Raw genomic sequence first — 20,877 nt, 5'->3', positions numbered from 1 at the left:
CTCGATGTCCACATAGGTCTGAGGAGAGGTTATGAGGAAGCTGGATTGGTGACGCCTTGGAAAGTCCCAATTGTCTGAGAAATGTGAAGGTCACGCTTGTGGTCATCTTGTATCATGCTGCCACCATGAAATGTTATTCTACTGTGATTGGATAGATGCCTACTATATGTGTAATACCATGCATCTCCTGATCAAAATCACACCATGTACTTGATGAAGAAATTATCTTTCAGTTGTTCTGATTGGATGATGTATTTTCACCCTTTTGTGGTTTTCATGTATAAAAGATTGTATTGGAGTTCCGCAATTCAGACTGCTTGGCCTTGGCCTTTCAAGCCACAGTCTCCGTGCACGTATTATTAAATATTTCTGCTTGTACCTTAAGGCTGGCTGGTCTCTGGTTTGTTCCAGAGGGTAGATAGAAAAGGAGGCTTCAACATATGGTGGAGAATGCGTGTCTCCTTCAGCGGATGACTCCCTTCAGCCCAGCTCCTGTTTCAGTCAGGGCGACTGCTGAACAATTGGACAGGGCCCCTCCTGCGACGGAGGCTGGGTCTGTCGTGAGTATCTATTGCTTGGTGGTCCTGCTCTCGCTGTTTGCCCCCTTGTATTTTCGGTGTAAATATTACGAAGCAGGAAGGTAACTGGGGTGTTTCGTTAATATGTTTCCTGCGTAGAATTGGTGATGTATTTATGGATAATATTTATATTATATTTACCGTACCCCTTAGCCTGCTCTTCTTTATAATAGCATTTTTTCTCTGTCTCCGGTGGCATGCCAAGGGCATTTTTTCCTCTGTTGCGGGCTCCTCTAATGTACCTCGTGAGAACGTTCCGATGGTTACCTATAGCTGTTCGCCGGCTGCTGGCATTCTGTGTTAATTTAGTTCTTTCCATTGTATTACACCATTTCCTTCCTCCCTGCGCTGCAACTGCATAATTAGATTAGCTTCCTGTGTTTCATGTAGCTTGTTATTGTTAAAAACGAAGTCCGAGGAAAAGAGGCAACTAGCGGTGTTGCTTCAGAACACAGCGCAAGTCGCTGTCTGCATTCTCTAGCCGGAGGGGCTGGAGCGGATAACTCTGGCCAGAGGGGGTGGTAGGCGCCAACCCCACAATTCAAGGGCAGGTGGTGCCCAGGTGTGGAATGGTAGTGGTCCATTTCAGAGGAGCTGGCAGGTGGTGCCAGGGTCCGTGTGTATGGGAAAGATAGTGGTTCATTCCAGTGGAGCGGGCAGGCGGTGCCAGGCTCTGTTTGTCATGTTATCCGATTGTCATGTTATCTGTTTCCTGTGATATTGCAGCTCTGTGCACTATGTCTATTACATTTTGAACTATCGGCTCTTCATGTACAATAGTGTGAAATATAGATGCTGATTGCATTACGTGTGTGTGAGAAAGTGGTTTTTGATTCCTGAGTGAAGGGTTCACCACAGGGTGGGGTAGTATGATTTACATTGACTGCTTGCATTTGCGCTTTATGAGGTGAAGCTTCAGAAAATAGAAGACTAGCTGGGTAGTTTTCCTGGTTGACATTATACCGACATGTATGATAATTGACTGACTTAAATTGCCAACATACCCAAACACCGATACCACTCTGCACTCGCCACATATCGACACAAGGGGTGGGAACAAGATAATTCCATAGGGCAAGTTGTACTGAGACCCCTTGCCTATGGTTGTACTGTTACATGTGGATGCCTGAGTTGTTCACCGCTATTGCATTATCTGTGTGTCACTGGCCACGGATCTGGTCCAGTTTCCAATATCATACAGCCGCACCCTGCCCCAGGGCAGGAAAGCAAGGGTGTGATATTCTTATCTTTCCCTCTTGACTGTGCTGTCATCTCTTGTTCACCCCAAAGGAAGCCAGTGTGGGCGACGCCACTAGCACCTGGGGAACTGTCTGTTTTCAACATTGTGTGCGCTCAAGGTGAACAGGGCTGGCTGAGTTGTGGTATAATTGCAGACCGGCGTTCTAATTTTACTAATAAATGATTGCTGTTGGCAGTGAGAAGCTGCGTGCGTGAATGCACCCACTGTTTTTCCCCTTTGTGTAAAAAGTGTATGAGCGGTGTAAAGAACACACCAACACCCTAGTGTTCCCAGAGTGGTTGTAATTGTATTTGTATTGCATCACCAGTCAGAAAAAGGGTAAGACAGCCATGGGGAACCCTCTCAGTAAAGACAAACTAGACACACATCAACCTAGCCCCCCTAAGGACAGTCTATCATACCAAATAGCGTCGAAAGAAGGCCTACATGCACTACTGTACTTAGAAAAATGGCATAAATTGACAGCTAAGAGACCGGATTTACAGTTTCCCACCACTGGCACCTATGACATGAATAAAATAACATACCTGAGACAAATGCTGACTCTCAAAGGACGGAAAACAAGAGGGTTAAAATGGGACGCTTTCTACGCGTGGAATGCCTGTCTCCAAGAATTGCGAATGACCAGTGATGTCAAAAATAAAGTACATAAAACATTGCTGGAGTGGAAGAATGGGGGATGTGAGGAGAAAAAGAGGAGTGATAAGAGTGAACAGTGGAGAGAGACAAGGGCAGGGAAGATTGGAGGATGAAACAATTAGAGATAATAGGGGCTTGCCAAGCTCTCGTCCTGTGTCGAGTGCACAGCCACGGGAACAAAACATCAATTTTACTTGAGGACATTTGGGAAATACACTACAGCCTGAGGGCACCACAACAGGGACCAAACACTCTGAGCTGCCTGCACAGCAGCAGGCAGAGACGGAACGTGAAAGCCACACCATAGCATGGCGTTTGATGGATGAGGAAGTGAAAAATAAAAGCAAAACGTAAGAGACCTTGTGAAAGAATTAGACAGTTATTCCATAGCCAGGGTAAAGAGGAAGTGGCTAACGCCATTAGAAAACATGAACAGAAGTACGAACAGATATCAAATGAAATGGAAAGGTGCATTGGCAAGGGGCGAGAGGGATCACACAATTTACTATGGGATATGTCCACGTATGCACATCACACAATCCATAACATCAAGATGTGGAAGGAGATGCTCAGCAATACAACCACACAGCTGGAGATCACAGGACACAGTTTCTCGACGTACATACAAATGTACAGAGTTAAACAGAATAATAGCCATGCCAAGGGCTGCTTTTGAAGGATCTGGATACATTGTTTAGCATTATTGTACCATGAGATTTGTGGGAGGATTGTAAGAAGGCGATACACTGGCCTGAAATATGTGGCCACTACTCCAATTACTACACTATCATTTGGCACTAGACTAAGTATGACACATTCCCAGGGGGTCCCCAGGCTTGGCTGGGAGGAAGTCACTTCTCTAGCTGGTGCCTCTACAGAAACATGCGTGTGAGTGTTTTTATATTTATTACTTCCTTTCTTCGGCAGGTTTAAAAGCACTGCAAAGATCATTGTACAGCTAAAATAAAAGCGTCAAGATAACTCTAGTGATTAATGTATCTGCTGGGGAGGAATGAGAGTTTTGGACAGTGGCTGTTTTGACTGAAAGGTAGTACAGATGGTTAATATGCCAGCTGCAAAGGATGTGTATCATGCAAAGAACAGTATTTTATGTGGATGGCACAGTGGGTCACTGCTTTTGTCACAGAGATTCTTTAGTTCATAATGGCAATATAGCACAGTGATCTATAAACTGCAATTAAGGATCTGCATGCCAACTGCATAGCACAAATTAAAAAGCTATTTTTTTCCCAGACTTTCATTTTCCTTATGCTGCTCAAAAGAACAAAAAGAAAAGGTTTGCCTGTGTAGAAATACATTCTTATTCTTAAAGACAACGCTAACGACTGTGTAATGTTCTGAAGGCTGAGTTTGTGCTTCTCCAGACCAAGAACTCTTAGCAAAATGTCTACCAGTGTGGGTGCCATGTGCATCCTACACCTTGTACTCCCCTGTAAAGTGCTCCGACACCCTACTCTGGTATGAGAGGTGCTATAATAAAAATGTATTACATGTGACAAAGAGGATAGGGGGAGATGAGAGGCACTTATGGTTTACTTCCTTTCCCCACCACATATTTATGTATAAACGCTTTCTTAGATCTTATGTACCTACAAAAATAATAACAGAAATAGCCCCAGAAATAATTAAAGAAATTGCCCAGATTCACCTTTCCTAACTAAAACTAAAACAAATTGAAAAGTTAGTTGCCGAGATGCAGCACCAATATTCCCAATAGAATGCTTTGATTTTTTGCATATGTTTTCAATATAAAAGAATGATATATTTAGTAATGTTAGTATGTCTTTGGTGTGTACTATTTATTGCGAATTACTGTTTTCGTGTTTAAAATTTTAATTGTGCAAATTGCTTAGGGGTCCCCGGCTTCCAGTAATGTTTCAATGGGGTCCCCAGGAGTCAAAAGGTTAGCAACCACAGGTGTACTACAAATAAGAACTTTATGTAGGGATTACATTTAAAAATATTTGACCCATGCAAAGGTTGCCAAAATTCTTAGAGTGAACAAATTTAGTCTTGAGGGAACAGATGATTCATTTGCAGCAGTTAACAATATGTTGTCAGGAGTGTGGAATTTTATAAAATGTCTACTTGTCCCTGGGACAGTTTGTGTCATCAGTCTACTTGTCCTGTAAAAACACATGCATATTTTCTCCTGCTAAAATGACGTTTACAAATATTGTATAGGAGTCCGATTTCCTGGTCTGCCTCGGTAAATGCTAGCTCATGCATAAAAGCTGTAAATCTGCACTAATGCAGGAACAGATACCATGGGTGCACTTGGTGATTTTCTTTAAGAATTCTGCCACAAACTGGTTATCACAGACCTTTTGTTATATGAATTCTGTCTCTCTGTTTATCGACTGGCTTAATTGGTAGCAACACCATTCTGCTCTTCCATACGAAGCATATTGGCACGAAGTAGTTTTGTTCATGCCAGGAACTACTGTGGCAATGTGTGCTTTTTAGAGGATGGGAAAAAGAAAAACATATTTTTGCTTTTGCCAACGCTTGTTTATTTTAATTTTGCCCATAACTTTGATGAAAAGGTTACATTGATTTTTCCATTATAAATATACATTTTGGAAATACCACCATGCATCCGCACATTTTACTAACTGATGCTTCAAAGAAATGGCACCTAAAATTTCATGGTAGTTTAGCAAAATGTTTCTATACTAGTTACATTGTTTGTGAAGATATTTTGAAAGCAAAGAATAGTACATTTTGCTTTCGCGCTTCTGCAAATATTTGCATGTGATGAGAGAGCATTCTGGAAGAATTGTGCTGGGCATTTGTTTACGGTAATTCCATACCCCTGGTTGTGTATTTCTTCATAGCTCTATAGAGTACATACAAATAATTTAGTCATGTTCAATGATGGAAGAGATCTAGAGATTAACAGAAGAGTTACTATGTGCTGAATTGTAAATAATATCAGGAAATAATAGATATAGAAACATTAGGGTTCTTGTTGGGATGTAGAGTGAGTTAGTTATGTGATAAAATAATTCTACTAAGGTGTATTGATATTTAATATAAACATATTAGTGCAGTAATAATAATGACACATGACGTGTTAGTGACAGTGATCGATTTCACTTAATAAGAGGCTAAAAGAAAATAACACAAGTGGATGTTTAACCACCTCCAGTACATGTAGTATGTTGAAGTCATGTGAGCGCAACTAAAGTATCAACAGGTTATGTCTCCTCCACAGGTAAAAGAAGAGTGCATGGTTTTTTTATCCCACGTGTATCCACTGACTGGATGGTATTGATCCAATGTTTTTACTGTAATTTTATCTGTGGCATTAACTGATAAACTCTGGGCACAAATTTACCATTTATCTGCGAGGTTCTTACATTAGTTGTGGCAGTTAAGATTACCTTCCCCATTTCTGAAAACCACAGACTCTGGGCATGGCTCCAAGGGCAAAGGAACGGATTGTTGCAATATGTCGCCATGACGGACAAAGTAGAGGTGTGGTGCACACGATGATGGGATAGTGTGCTGGATTTAGCATGATTCTTTGAAGTATGGAATAAAGAATAAATGTACAGCTGAATGTTGATGCGTAATAAGTATTTGGATACTGTTCATTTTAAAGTTTATATGATTATATTATACACCCTGGACGCAGGGATGTATGTATCTACGTATTTATATGTGCATATAATTGGCTGCTGGAGCAGTATTTTTATGTCCGTGTTTTTTCCTAGGTATCAGAACATTGTCGAGAAGATGTGTTTTCTGTATCCATCTGTCTATGTTCCGTTTTATGTTTTCATAATTAATGGGAGTCTTCCGGGGTACATCTTAATGTGCACAGTGACATGGATTGCCTTCATGTGTTGGTAGATTGCAACTATATATTTTCCATACTGGTTTTGAGTATTGAACAGACCTATATAAGGATAGAGTTATTCCTACCTTAAGATGTGCTATGTAGTACTGCAATACAGCTATTAGTATTATACTTCTGATGATGAGGGTGCCAAATATAAATTACATCCTGTTTGTGTTTTTGCACTATGAAAGAGTTTAGCGAAAAGACAACAAACAGATTGAAGGCACCCAGTAAGGTGTGTGTCCCATGCCCACATTTTATTTTAAAGGAACATCTGCATTTCACAACATCACACTTGTACGAGAAAGGGGAAGTGACTTCTGATGGCGGAGATGCCTGCAAGGTCCCAACCCCTCTAGCATTGATGCAAACATTCTGTGTGTTGAAGGAGAATAATAGGATGCAATGCTGTGTTCCACAAATACTGGCTGTATGCAGGTGTAACGCTTGTTTATTCCTGACCTTTGGATTAACATTTGTTTGGTGAAATAGTTTGTGTGAATATTCTAATGTTACTGAGTGTCATTGTCATTTATTTTTTTAGAGCTGATTTCCGTGTAAGAGTGTACTAGTATATGTGATTATAAGGGCTATCCAATAAGATCTATTTGTTCATACTTATTAAATGCCTCAGTGATGGGACTTTAGATACAGGGACAGTAACAAAATATTAATATAATGTTATCAGTATATCTACAATGTCACTTCTGAGTGTATGTCCTGTGTTACACTTACTCTATAAGAAAAGGATTTGATGCATTGATTACTCTTGACTATATAATGATGGTTGGCTATTGCTATTAATATATGTTTTCCAAATTTATAACTGCATATTATTTTTTTGAAAGTATAATTAGAGAAGTTTATGTTGCGAGTGTGGGGCAGTGATAAGAGGGAGAGAAATTGTATTTCTCTGTACAGATTTATGTCATGTTTCAAGTGGTTACACACAGAGTAGAGAGCTTTTCCCCCCACGTACCTCGATTGGGGTTTCCTTTCCAGTTTTTGATATGAGTAACAGCTGACAGGCGGTACAATAGAATGTGGGATTAGGTGTGCGCAAAGAGGAGGGGGTGAAATAATTTATTTAATTTAGTTACCCCATAAACCAGTCAGATATTCCCCTTTATAAGATTTTGTGCATCTGCTGAGCGGTTCTGGGTTGATGCACTACCACTTGCTTCATTGGTCAAGAGAGGCACCCTTGACAAAGTTGTCAAACTGAGCACCGACTGAAATACTGTTTGACTGGCCTATGAACATGTCTGGTGCTGAGAAGTTATTATCTGATAAGACATTTTGACAGCAGTTTGCTTTGCCTTCAGCATTAGGTGCTGCAGGCCCTTCCTGGCTAGACAAGACTACCTGGACATGATCTCCAACAGGGAGATTGGGCTTGGGTCACCTGTAAAGTAGGAAGGACTGACCTCCTGGATCCACAGCTATTACACCAAGAAGGTAGCGGAACATGGACATCCGCAGCAGCAGAAACGAGTGGAACAACTGGTGGACCCACCATCACGGTAGAGTCTCCGCTCAACAAGGGCTGCTCGTGCTGCACGCCTCCAAGAGACCGAGGGTGTAAGCGGGCCCTGTTTGTTTCTAATACAAAGTAATCGAGTTATCCTTTGATGCCACACTGAGGGGGTACCACCGACTGTGGCACAGCTGATTGCCTTTCCATGGTACTGTAACTGCAGGCTGTTGGCTCTGGGAATAGGGGCCCGCTACAACTGCAACATTTAAGGAACTCTTCGCCTCCTCCAAAGAGTATAACTGCAAGGACTATGGGCACCGTCAACCTCACCAACTGTCAACTTCACAACCTTCATCTCCTGCAGTTATGGCTGAAAGACCTCAGTAAACCTTCAGTTCTAGAGTACCTGGCCTCCATTCTACAATACCTTTTGCCTCAAGTACTGGTGACCTCTGGGGCAAAATATAAGGTATAGGAAATTGATCATTTTGAAATTCTCTTATGAAATTCAATAAGGCAACCATGTCCGACACCTCTTCAAGGCTGACCAAGAAATAGCCCTGGGCACTAGATTTTTGTTGTTGTTTGATACTTCTCATGGAGTCTGCTGATTTCCCACGGATCACCCTTACTTCGAATAGGAGCATTAAATGACAATGAGACTTTGAACATTAAAACTTTGAACTTCTTTCCCAAATTATCAGTAGAAGTAAGCGCCACAGAGATGAGCAAACATGCTTTGAGGGACAAAGAAGAATGTTAAAAGAATGTTAAATTGAAAGTGAAGTATGATGCAAAGCTAAATATATTGTGTCATTTGATGTTTGCGCACACCTGCTCCAACAGTGCTTAGTAAAAAAAAAAAAAAAAAAAATACAGAGTAGTACCGTACATCACCTTTACTAATTATAGCCGTGAAAGACATAGAACAGAATCAACATTCCATTTCCTGTCAAATAAGAGTTGTCATTGATAATAATGCATACTATCAAGTACAGGTGTAGTTATCATATAGGAGTAATGGGTTGTTGTTAGGTTAAGACTAGATTAGTAAGTAGTGGCCCGACACACACACACACACACACACACACACACACACAAAAGATAACAACTAAGGTTAATGTCCCATGTGCAACATTGCTTACAAAAAAAAACCACACATATAGTGATATATCAGGTATCCACTGAAGTTTGAACAAAAGGTACAAAAGATGACAAAAGACAGCAATAGTAATGATTCCCAAGTTAGCAACAGCATGCATACCAGACACAATATCTAGACCTAAACACTGATGGGTGGGAGACAGTTCCAGGAGGATTAGGAAAACCATTTCCTCATTGATTATCAGAGGACGGAATGTGGAAACTGACTAAGGAATCCATTTTATTATCCCCCAGGCCTGACATCATCCTGTGATACTCAATGATGTACAGACCTGAAAAACATATGCAGAAGGTTGGATGACTTTAGTACATTAACCCTGACAGGCAGCTTATAATGCAAGGCATGCTTAGAAGGGAAAGCTCATGCGACATGCATTGCTTCATTCGCCCAGCAACAGACAGACATCTCGATGTCCACATAGGTCTGAGGAGAGGTTATGAGGATGCTGGATTGGTGACGCCTTGGAAAGTCCCAACTGTCTGAGAAATGTGAAGGTCACGCTTGTGGTCATCTTGTATCACACTGCCACCATGAAATGTTATTCTACTGTGATTGGATAGATGCCTACTATATGTGTAATACCATGCATCTCCTGATCAACATCACACCATGTACTTGATGAAGAAATTATCTTTCAGTTGTTCCGATTGGATGATGTATTTTCACCCTTTTGTGGTTTTCATGCATAAAAGATTGTATTGAAGTTCTGCAATTCAGACTGCTTGGCCTTGGCCTTTCAAGCCACAGTCTCCGTGCACGTATTATTAAATATTTCTGCTTGTACCTTAAGGCTGGCTGGTCTCTGGTTTGTTCCAGAGGGTAGATAGAAAAGGAGACTTCAACAGTAACAAATTCACTGATCATATATGATAAAACACAAGATATAAAACACTACATTAGTGTAAATCAATCCAAAGGACTGTAGGACCTGGAGCCTACGCACGTTTCGGTATTCCTCTCATTTGGAGGCCCCCTTCATCAGGGCGGTTCCAAACCCAAAGTTTATGTGTGGACACAAAAACCACAGCAGGGACAGGCGCACAGAGCCATACGCCAATTTTTTAGGATACCACCATATCAATAGAAGGCATCTAATATGAAAAAGTCACAAAAATTCAAAAAACGTCTTTGAGACAAAAGAATCCACAAGTCCAGAAATGCTACACAATCTATTACCACAGCGTGAAACACTAAAGCCATGTATACATGTATGTGGATATAAATACAAATCAAAACCCAGAGACACATGCACCATGCAGAAGAATAATACACGACAAGGAAAAGAAAAAGAAAAAAAGATCAGCAAAAGAAAAAGAAAGAGAGAAGGATATAAGATATAAAAAGTACCAGTGATATAGATAGCCACTAATAGTGCGTGAGGATACATACCACAAACATAAGACACCCAAAAAGAGACCCCAGTAACCTCCCAGATAGGGTGAACTTTTGTGAGCCTGCTTCAGCTGCCAAATGACTAAACACAGATATACACGTCAGGAGGTCCCTACTTCCCCGCCACAGATTAAGCAACTCGGTATCCACTGATGGCATAGCGGTAGGACAGTCAAATAGTCGTTTTAAATCTGCTTTGGACGCCGTGTAATTATACTGTAAAGGATCATTTAGATCACCTAGATGGATGGACCAAGTCACTGCTGTGTCGTCAAATAAGCTTTGATTGTTCGTTAGAACAGGCTGGCTCATACATGAAGAGTAGTAGACATTGGTTTCTAAAGGTAGCACCACATTTCTTAGGGTCCCCCTTAAAGCCTTCGGTCGGCGCTAAAGGAATAGTAGAAAGTAGTTATGCGAATTAGAGAGGCAGTCGTACTCTGACTAGGACCAGCAACATCAAACTGAGTAAAGGCGTCTTCTGGAGGCTTCCCTCCCTGGTCTACACCCTGAGTACAGGGACTCGCAGTCGCTGCCCCTGCAGAGCATTCACCCTCCGTGCTAAGGCTTGTGTTACCAATCATATGTGCCAAATCAGTCAAGGAACTTTTGTGCGCCTCTATTTCACTCTGGCGAAAATTTAACGCAAGCTCTTCATTCTGTCAGACTCTCACCTGGATCTTTCTGCAGGAGTGAAATAGGTCACCCATCAGTGCTGGAGATCGAGGCATCAACCCATCCCAAGGTCAGCCATCAGTACAGGAGAACTGGCGTCAGCCCACCCCAAGGTCAGCCATCAGTGCTGGAGAAGAAAGCATCAACTCATCCAAAGATCAACAATCAGTGCTGGAGAACAGGTGTCAGCCCACCCCGAAGTCAACCATCAGTGCTTGAAATCAAGCACTGAACTCATCCCAAGGTCAGCCATCAGTGCTGGAGCTTAAGGCATCAACTCATCCCAAGGTCCACCATTGGTGCTGGAGAACAAGCTATCAACCCATCCCAAGGTCACCCATCAGTGCTCGAGAACAGGAGCCAACTCATCCCAAAGTCACCCACCTCAAAGTCAGTCATTAGTATTCTAGAACAAGGCACTGACCTACCCCAAGGTCAGCCATCAGTGGTGGAGATCAAGGCATCAACCCATCCCAAATTCAGCCCTCAGTGCTTCAGTGGTGGAGAACAAGGCATCAACCATTGCAAGGTCAGCCATCAGTGGTGGAAAAGAAGGCATCAGCCCGCACCAAGGTCAGCCATCAGTGGTGGAAAAGAAGGCATCAGCCCGCACCAAGGTCAGGTGTCAGTGCGGGAGATCAAAGCATCAACCCATCCCAAGGTCAGCCATCAGTGGTGGAGATCAAGGCATCCACCCATCCCAAGGTCAGCCATCAGTGGTGGAGATCAAGGCATTGACCCAACACAAGGTCAGTCATCAGGGTTCTAGAACAAGGTGTCAACCTACCCCAAGGTCAGCAATCAGTGGTGGAAATCAAGGCATCAACCCATCCCAAGTTCAGCCATAAGTGCTTCAGTGCTGGAGAACAAGGCATAAACCATATAAAGGTCAGCCATCACTGTGGGAGATCAAGGCATCAACCCATCCCAAGGTCAGCCGTTGGTGCTGGAGATCAGGGCATCCACCCATCCCAAGGTCAGCCATCAGTGGTAGAGATCAAGGCATTCCCCCCACCCCAAGGTCACCCATCAGTCCCGGAGAATAAGACATTAATTCATCCCAAGGTCAGCCATCAGTGCTGGAGAAGAAGGCATCAACTGGTCCTAAGTTCATCCATCTCTGATGGAGATCAAGGCATCAACCTATCCCAAGGTCAGCCATCAGTGCTGGAGATGAAGGCATCAACTGGTCCTAAGTTCATCCATCTCTGATGGAGATCAAGGCATCAACCTATCCCACGGTCAGTCGTCAGTGCTGGAAATCAAGGTTTCAGCCCATTTCAAGGTCAGTCGTCAGTGCTGGCGAACAAGTCATCAACCCACCCCAAGGTCAGCCATCAATGTGGGAGATCAAGGCCTCAAATCATCCCAAGGTCATCCATCAATGTGGGAGATCAAGGCATCAACTCATCCCTAGGTCAGCCATCAATGTTGGTGAAAAAGGCATCAACCCATCCCACATAACATCAGTGTTGGAGAACAAGACATCAACCCACCCAGGGTCAGGCATCAGTGCTGGAGAACAAGGCATCAACCCAACCAGGGTCAGCCATCAGTGTTGGAGATAAGGGCATCCACCTATCCTAAGGTCAGCCATCAGTAGTGGAGATCAAGGCATCCACCCACCCCAAGGTCACGCACGAGAACCGGAGAATAAGACATCAACCTATCCCACGGTTGGCTATCAGTGCTGGAGAACAAGGCATCAAACCATGCCAAGCATCAGTATTGGAGAAGAGGGCATCATCTCATCCCAATGTCAGGCATATGTGACGGAGATCACAGCGTTAAACCAACCAAGAGTACTATGCCTCCAGGAGAGATTAATTCAGACATTTCTGGACACTGGACCATCCAAGACACGTGTGCATAGTGAGCTTCTGAAGGACCTCACACTTTACGGGTGGTCCTGGTCAATTACCGTCCAACATCCAGCCTACCGTTTCCAAGTCAGATGCTGTGAGGCAAGAGAGGGTACCATGCAGCTGCAAGGATCTGTGGGGACCACCCGTCTGCTCTGCACCCTGATGAGGAATGAAAAGGCACAGACCTCTGTGGACGGTCAGTCAGTCGCCCTAGTCCAGGGCTTCGGCCTGGTGGAGTGCCAGATTCCCGCCGGAGTGTCCTGGCTTCCAGACCCAGATGTGTAGGGACGGAATAGGCATGGGAGGCCTCTGCAGGGGTCATGGATGAGTGACCCTGGGCAGAGTGAGGCTGAATGAGGCAGAGTAAGGTAGGGTACGGCAGAATGAGGCAGAGAGCAGCAGTGTGTGTATGGCAGAGTGAGGTAGAATGAGGCAGAGTGAGGCGTAATGATGAACACTACAGCACAATGAGGCGCAATGAGGCTGAGTGAGGCAGAGACGTTTTAAGGGGGGGGGGGTGGGGGAGAGTGGGCCCTCGCCCTGGACCCCCGCCTTTCAGGGGCCCTGATGGAGCCGGCTCTGTTCTCCACACAGTCGTGCCCTGATGGACCTGAATAACTCATTTGTTGATTGTTTGAGGTACTGTTTATTTTTCATGAGGTGAGGTGTGAGAGACTGTTCAGGAGATGTTGCAGATAAATGTGTTTGTTTCAAAGCAGGAGCTGGCGTGGAGCCCGGGGTCCGAGGGGGGCTGCAGTGATATGTGGGGGCTGCTGCTGACGCGTCACTGCCCATGAGCATCAGATGGAGACATGTAGCGCTTGGACCAGGGCCCTGTGCAGCGCCAGAGGCCGGACAAAGAGGCATGAAAGGGATGAAACGGGGTCATTCAAAGCGGGTCCGAAGAGGCCCCACAAGTACACCTGGTTCGGGGCCGCCAGAGAGCTTCAGATGTCTCTGGGGTGTGGCAGCGAGAGGTGAGTGAGGCTGAGGGGGGTAGAGTGAGGTGCTGTTACCCCATCCCGGGTCACTGGGGTGTTGGGGTGCCAGGCTGGGGCAGTACAGGGGCCGCTTCCATGTGGAGCCCCCGGTGCACCATGCCCCCCCCCCAGGGCTGCGGTAACAACCACGGTGGCTACAGCGCCAAGCAGAGGGCACCAGTGCGCTATACAGCCGAGCCTTCTGGTGAAACAAGAACCCTGCAGGGGAGCGCCTCGAAGCGCAGAGGGTTAACCAGGAGCTAGGGCCGAGGCTGCTGAAAGGAGGAGCCACCTTCTCTCCCCCTCCAGGCGCTACCTCCGCGGACAGATGCCGGTGACTGGCCTGGGGTCCGGATGATGAAAGGAGGAGCTGGTACCCGGGTGAAAGGAGGAGCTACACCCCCCCCCCCTCCCCCTCCCCCTCCCCCTCCAGGGCCTCACCTCCACGGGTCCCTCTCCAGACATCTCTGTCCAGTTGTGTCCGGTGACTGGGCTGCGGCGAGTCCGATGATGAAAGGAGGAGCCACCGAGGCAGGACAACAAAGCGGCCTCCCCCGAGGCAGCCCGTCACTGCGCATGCTCAGAGCCCAATATAGCGCAGAGAAAAGACACTTCTCAGCACGGATGACACTGACCATCCACACATGCGCAAATATAGCGCCGAGAAGGAGGCTTCACACCAACCGTGTTTGTCCCGCGCGACATCAATGGTGCAGCGGCACCGGGGCCCGTGTCCCACTTGCAGGAGCCTTCCTAGTCCACTCCGGGAGATGTCTAGGGAGCCACCGCACACAGCCAAAGACCACGTCCCGCAGTTTAAGAGGCCCTTTGTGGCACCACCCCGGTGCCAAAGGCGCCCGGACCCAAGAAGCATTTACAAAAAATAAAAAATCGCATCGGTAGATAGCAGATTAATTGTAATAAGCACTTTTCATACATAAAATGGACAACTGCACACTGAATATTGTCACGAGTGTTTGTTGTACATGTACATATCACACGTCTCTACGGCCCAGATGCTGCAAGCCCCCAGGCAGCGCAGCAGCCAAAAATGCCAAAATAACATAGATGTGTGCCTCGTCCCCTCGCCATAGCGCCTGCGCTGCTCTCAGCTGCCCTGCCCCACTCACACCTTAGCGCTTCGAGCGAGGGTGCGTGACTCTAGCATAGGTTTTGTGCAGGAACGGTGCCCTTCCTTTACAAAATACTTCGCCTAGACAGGTGCAAATGATTTCCCCACTTCTATGTAGGGTGACCACCTGCCATTGAGGCAAATTCTGAACACGACTGTAAAAAAATTAAGGCCAAAGGGTCAAAATTCAGGACAAAAATTCAAGATCAAACGTCAGTTTTATAGACACACGCAAGAGAGGCCACGCCTCACTATGTTGTCAGTGCATTTATGTATTCTTTTTTAACATAGCACTATTTATTCACTGTGGTCCTTTTGTGATTGCCTCCTGGTGTGCTACATTCAGGTGTCACATTACGTCCTTGTTCAGTAGTAAATTAATGCCCTTCAGTACTGTGCCAAGGCCATCACCCCTACCCAAATCTACCCGATCTTTCTTGAAGAGAAAGTAACAGCAAACTTTTAATTATGTTTCTGTACATTTTAAAACCCCTGGCAAACAGTTTGGGAAACATTAAGGTAACTTCCCTTATGGTAGTTTAAACAAATTGAACAAAATCATCTGGCTGCCCCAACTGCCCGTGGACTTTCAACCTAAAAAAAATAATAATGAGTCAGGTCACATGGTGTGGGCAACCGTCTCACACCTAAGGTCAGAATGTGAGGTACCCACAAGTTGTCTGTAGTCTCACATCACTAGAGTGTACGTCTGGGACTCTACATTTTTCTCAGAAATGGGAGCCCGGACTACCAAAGATAATAAAAGAGGAGGATGAAATCGAGATCATATGGGAGATCCACGGCAAGTGGTTCAAAGGGTTGTTGGTAAGAACTGGATAAATAAGGAAGAGAAGAACAAGGTGGGACAATTCCTAAAATCAGACAAGAGGGTTGCACCAAGACTATCGTAAGGTATTGGGTACCTGGGGAGTTGTCTGCACACAGGAGCGAAACAGAAGGGGCGCTGTCAAGCGGTTGAATAAGCAACACCCATCCACCTTGGCAAACTCTTCTGGTGCAATGGTTCGCTGTTCGTGCTTGTGAAGGGTGAGCAGGGGCCAGACCCCTTGCAAGGTTGTGCAAGGCAATTGCCCGCTTAGTCCATGTCTTAAAATGGTTTTGAAATTGAGCAAAAGCCAAACTAGTGATCTGTGTTATCCCTAAGTGTCAAGTGCACACAGAATCTTCAAAATATTTGGGATGTAAATTGCACAAACAAAATGTTAATATGTACTTAGTGGTCCTTTAACATATGTACATCACTCTAATCTACTCTGCATCTCAATCTACACCACTTTACTCTATGCCACCACACTCCACGGCACTCTACCCTACACCTCACCGCTCCAAGCCACTTCACTCTACTGTGAAATAATCTACTTTATGCCACCGCACTCTATGCCACTGCACTGTGCATCACTCCACTCTCTGCACTCTTCAGCACTACACTCTACTCTGCACCACTCTACACCACTTTACTCTATGCCACCACACTCCACGGCACTCTACCCTACACCTCACCGCTCCAAGCCACTTCACTCTACTGTGAAATAATCTACTTTATGCTACTGCACTCTATGCCACTGCACTGTGCATCACTCCACTCTCTGCACTCTTCAGCACTACACTCTACTCTACTCTGCACCACTCTACACTACTCCACTCTACACCACTTTACGCTATGCCACCACACTCCACGGCACTCTACCCTACACCTCACCGCTCCAAGCCACTTCACTCTACTGTGAAATAATCTACTTTATGCCACCGCACTCTATGCCACTGCACTGTGCATCACTCCACTCTCTGCACTCTTCAGCACTACACTCTACTCTGCACCACTCTACACCACTTTACTCTATGCCACCACACTCCACGGCACTCTACCCTACACCTCACCGCTCCAAGCCACTTCACTCTACTGTGAAATAATCTACTTTATGCTACTGCACTCTATGCCACTGCACTGTGCATCACTCCACTCTCTGCACTCTTCAGCACTACACTCTACTCTGCACCACTCTACACTACTCCACTCTACACCACTTTACTCTATGCCACCACACTCCACGGCACTCTACCCTACACCTCACCGCTCCAAGCCACTTCACTCTACTGTGAAATAATCTACTTTATGCTACTGCACTCTATGCCACTGCACTGTGCATCACTCCACTCTCTGCAACTGCACTCTTCAGCACTACACTCTACTCTGCACCACTCTACACTACTCCACTCTACACCACTTTACTCTATGCCACCACACTCCACGGCACTCTACCCTACACCTCACCGCTCCAAGCCACTTCACTCTACTGTGAAATAATCTACTTTATGCTACTGCACTCTATGCCACTGCACTGTGCATCACTCCACTCTCTGCACTCTTCAGCACTACACTCTACTCTGCACCACTCTACACTACTCCACTCTACACCACTTTACTCTATGCCACCACACTCCACGGCACTCTACCCTACACCTCACCGCTCCAAGCCACTTCACTCTACTGTGAAATAATCTACTTTATGCTACTGCACTCTATGCCACTGCACTGTGCATCACTCCACTCTCTGCACTCTTCAGCACTACACTCTACTCTGCACCACTCTACACTACTCCACTCTACACCACTTTACGCTATGCCACCACACTCTATGGCACTCTACCCTACACCTCACCGCTCCAAGCCACTTCACTCTACTGTGAAATAATCTACTTTATGCTACTGCACTCTATGCCACTGCACTGTGCATCACTCCACTCTCTGCACTCTTCAGCACTACACTCTACTCTGCACCACTCTACACCACTTTACTCTATGCCACCACACTCCACGGCACTCTACCCTACACCTCACCGCTCCAAGCCACTTCACTCTACTGTGAAATAATCTACTTTATGCTACTGCACTCTATGCCACTGCACTGTGCATCACTCCACTCTCTGCACTCTTCAGCACTACACTCTACTCTGCACCACTCTACACTACTCCACTCTACACCACTTTACTCTATGCCACCACACTCCACGGCACTCTACCCTACACCTCACCGCTCCAAGCCACTTCACTCTACTGTGAAATAATCTACTTTATGCTACTGCACTCTATGCCACTGCACTGTGCATCACTCCACTCTCTGCAACTGCACTCTTCAGCACTACACTCTACTCTGCACCACTCTACACTACTCCACTCTACACCACTTTACTCTATGCCACCACACTCCACGGCACTCTACCCTACACCTCACCGCTCCAAGCCACTTCACTCTACTGTGAAATAATCTACTTTATGCTACTGCACTCTATGCCACTGCACTGTGCATCACTCCACTCTCTGCACTCTTCAGCACTACACTCTACTCTGCACCACTCTACACTACTCCACTCTACACCACTTTACTCTATGCCACCACACTCCACGGCACTCTACCCTACACCTCACCGCTCCAAGCCACTTCACTCTACTGTGAAATAATCTACTTTATGCTACTGCACTCTATGCCACTGCACTGTGCATCACTCCACTCTCTGCACTCTTCAGCACTACACTCTACTCTGCACCACTCTACACTACTCCACTCTACACCACTTTACGCTATGCCACCACACTCTATGGCACTCTACCCTACACCTCACCGCTCCAAGCCACTTCACTCTACTGTGAAATAATCTACTTTATGCTACTGCACTCTATGCCACTGCACTGTGCATCACTCCACTCTCTGCAACGGCACTCTTCAGCACTACACTCTACTCTGCACCACTCTACACTACTCCACTCTACACCACTTTACTCTATGCCACCGCACTCTATGGCACTCTACCCTACACCTCACCGCTCCAAGCCACTTCACTCTACTGTGAAATAATCTACTTTATGCTACTGCACTCTATGCCACTGCACTGTGCATCACTCCACTCTCTGCAACTGCACTCTTCAGCACTACACTCTACTCTGCACCACTCTACACTACTCCACTCTACACCACTTTACTCTATGCCACCACACTCCACGGCACTCTACCCTACACCTCACCGCTCCAAGCCACTTCACTCTACTGTGAAATAATCTACTCTATGCCACCGCACTCTATGCCACTGCACTGTGCATCACTCCACTCTCTGCACTCTTCAGCACTACACTCTACTCTGCACCACTCTACACTACTCCACTCTACACCACTTTACTCTATGCCACCACACTCCACGGCACTCTACCCTACACCTCACCGCTCCAAGCCACTTCACTCTACTGTGAAATAATCTACTTTATGCTACTGCACTCTATGCCACTGCACTGTGCATCACTCCACTCTCTGCACTCTTCAGCACTACACTCTACTCTGCACCACTCTACACTACTCCACTCTACACCACTTTACTCTATGCCACCGCACTCTATGGCACTCTACCCTACACCTCACCGCTCCAAGCCACTTCACTCTACTGTGAAATAATCTACTTTATGCTACTGCACTCTATGCCACTGCACTGTGCATCACTCCACTCTCTGCAACTGCACTCTTCAGCACTACACTCTACTCTGCACCACTCTACACTACTCCACTCTACACCACTTTACTCTATGCCACCACACTCCACGGCACTCTACCCTACACCTCACCGCTCCAAGCCACTTCACTCTACTGTGAAATAATCTACTCTATGCCACCGCACTCTATGCCACTGCACTGTGCATCACTCCACTCTCTGCACTCTTCAGCACTACACTCTACTCTGCACCACTCTACACTACTCCACTCTACACCACTTTACTCTATGCCACCACACTCCACGGCACTCTACCCTACACCTCACCGCTCCAAGCCACTTCACTCTACTGTGAAATAATCTACTTTATGCTACTGCACTCTATGCCACTGCACTGTGCATCACTCCACTCTCTGCACTCTTCAGCACTACACTCTACTCTGCACCACTCTACACTACTCCACTCTACACCACTTTACTCTATGCCACCACACTCCACGGCACTCTACCCTACACCTCACCGCTCCAAGCCACTTCACTCTACTGTGAAATAATCTACTTTATGCTACTGCACTCTATGCCACTGCACTGTGCATCACTCCACTCTCTGCAACTGCACTCTTCAGCACTACACTCTACTCTGCACCACTCTACACTACTCCACTCTACACCACTTTACTCTATGCCACCACACTCCACGGCACTCTACCCTACACCTCACCGCTCCAAGCCACTTCACTCTACTGTGAAATAATCTACTCTATGCCACCGCACTCTATGCCACTGCACTGTGCATCACTCCACTCTCTGCACTCTTCAGCACTACACTCTACTCTGCACCACTCTACACTACTCCACTCTACACCACTTTACTCTATGCCACCACACTCCACGGCACTCTACCCTACACCTCACCGCTCCAAGCCACTTCACTCTACTGTGAAATAATCTACTTTATGCTACTGCACTCTATGCCACTGCACTGTGCATCACTCCACTCTCTGCACTCTTCAGCACTACACTCTACTCTGCACCACTCTACAGTACTCCACTCTACACCACTTTACTCTATGCCACCACACTCCACGGCACTCTACCCTACACCTCACCGCTCCAAGCCACTTCACTCTACTGTGAAATAATCTACTTTATGCTACTGCACTCTATGCCACTGCACTGTGCATCACTCCACTCTCTGCAACTGCACTCTTCAGCACTACACTCTACTCTGCACCACTCTACACTACTCCACTCTACACCACTTTACTCTATGCCACCACACTCCACGGCACTCTACCCTACACCTCACCGCTCCAAGCCACTTCACTCTACTGTGAAATAATCTACT

At 45.9% G+C, this 20,877-nt stretch overlaps 1 protein-coding gene across 2 annotated transcripts in view; it reads right to left on the bottom strand.

The window, feature by feature from the left end:
- LOC138266963 (zinc finger protein 398-like) overlaps positions 1 to 14,496 on the bottom strand; it is a 49,372-nt gene extending 34,876 nt beyond the window's left edge. The window contains exon 1 of one of the 2 annotated variants that reach the window (XM_069215771.1): positions 14,342 to 14,496. In XM_069215771.1, coding sequence (XP_069071872.1) covers positions 14,342 to 14,365 — 24 coding nt within the window. In that variant the 5' untranslated portion in view covers positions 14,366 to 14,496. Of the gene's footprint in view, positions 1 to 11,054; positions 12,175 to 14,341 lie in introns of those variants that run through there. The other variant, XM_069215770.1, reaches the window with a different exon arrangement.
- Between the last annotated feature and the right edge of the window lie 6,381 nt (positions 14,497 to 20,877).

Source organism: Pleurodeles waltl, chromosome 12 (assembly GCF_031143425.1).
Source record: "Pleurodeles waltl isolate 20211129_DDA chromosome 12, aPleWal1.hap1.20221129, whole genome shotgun sequence".
NCBI lineage: Eukaryota > Metazoa > Chordata > Amphibia > Caudata > Salamandridae > Pleurodeles > Pleurodeles waltl.
The sequence above is the reverse complement of the archived record's forward strand: the minus strand, read 5'-3'. Positions and strand labels throughout refer to the sequence as shown.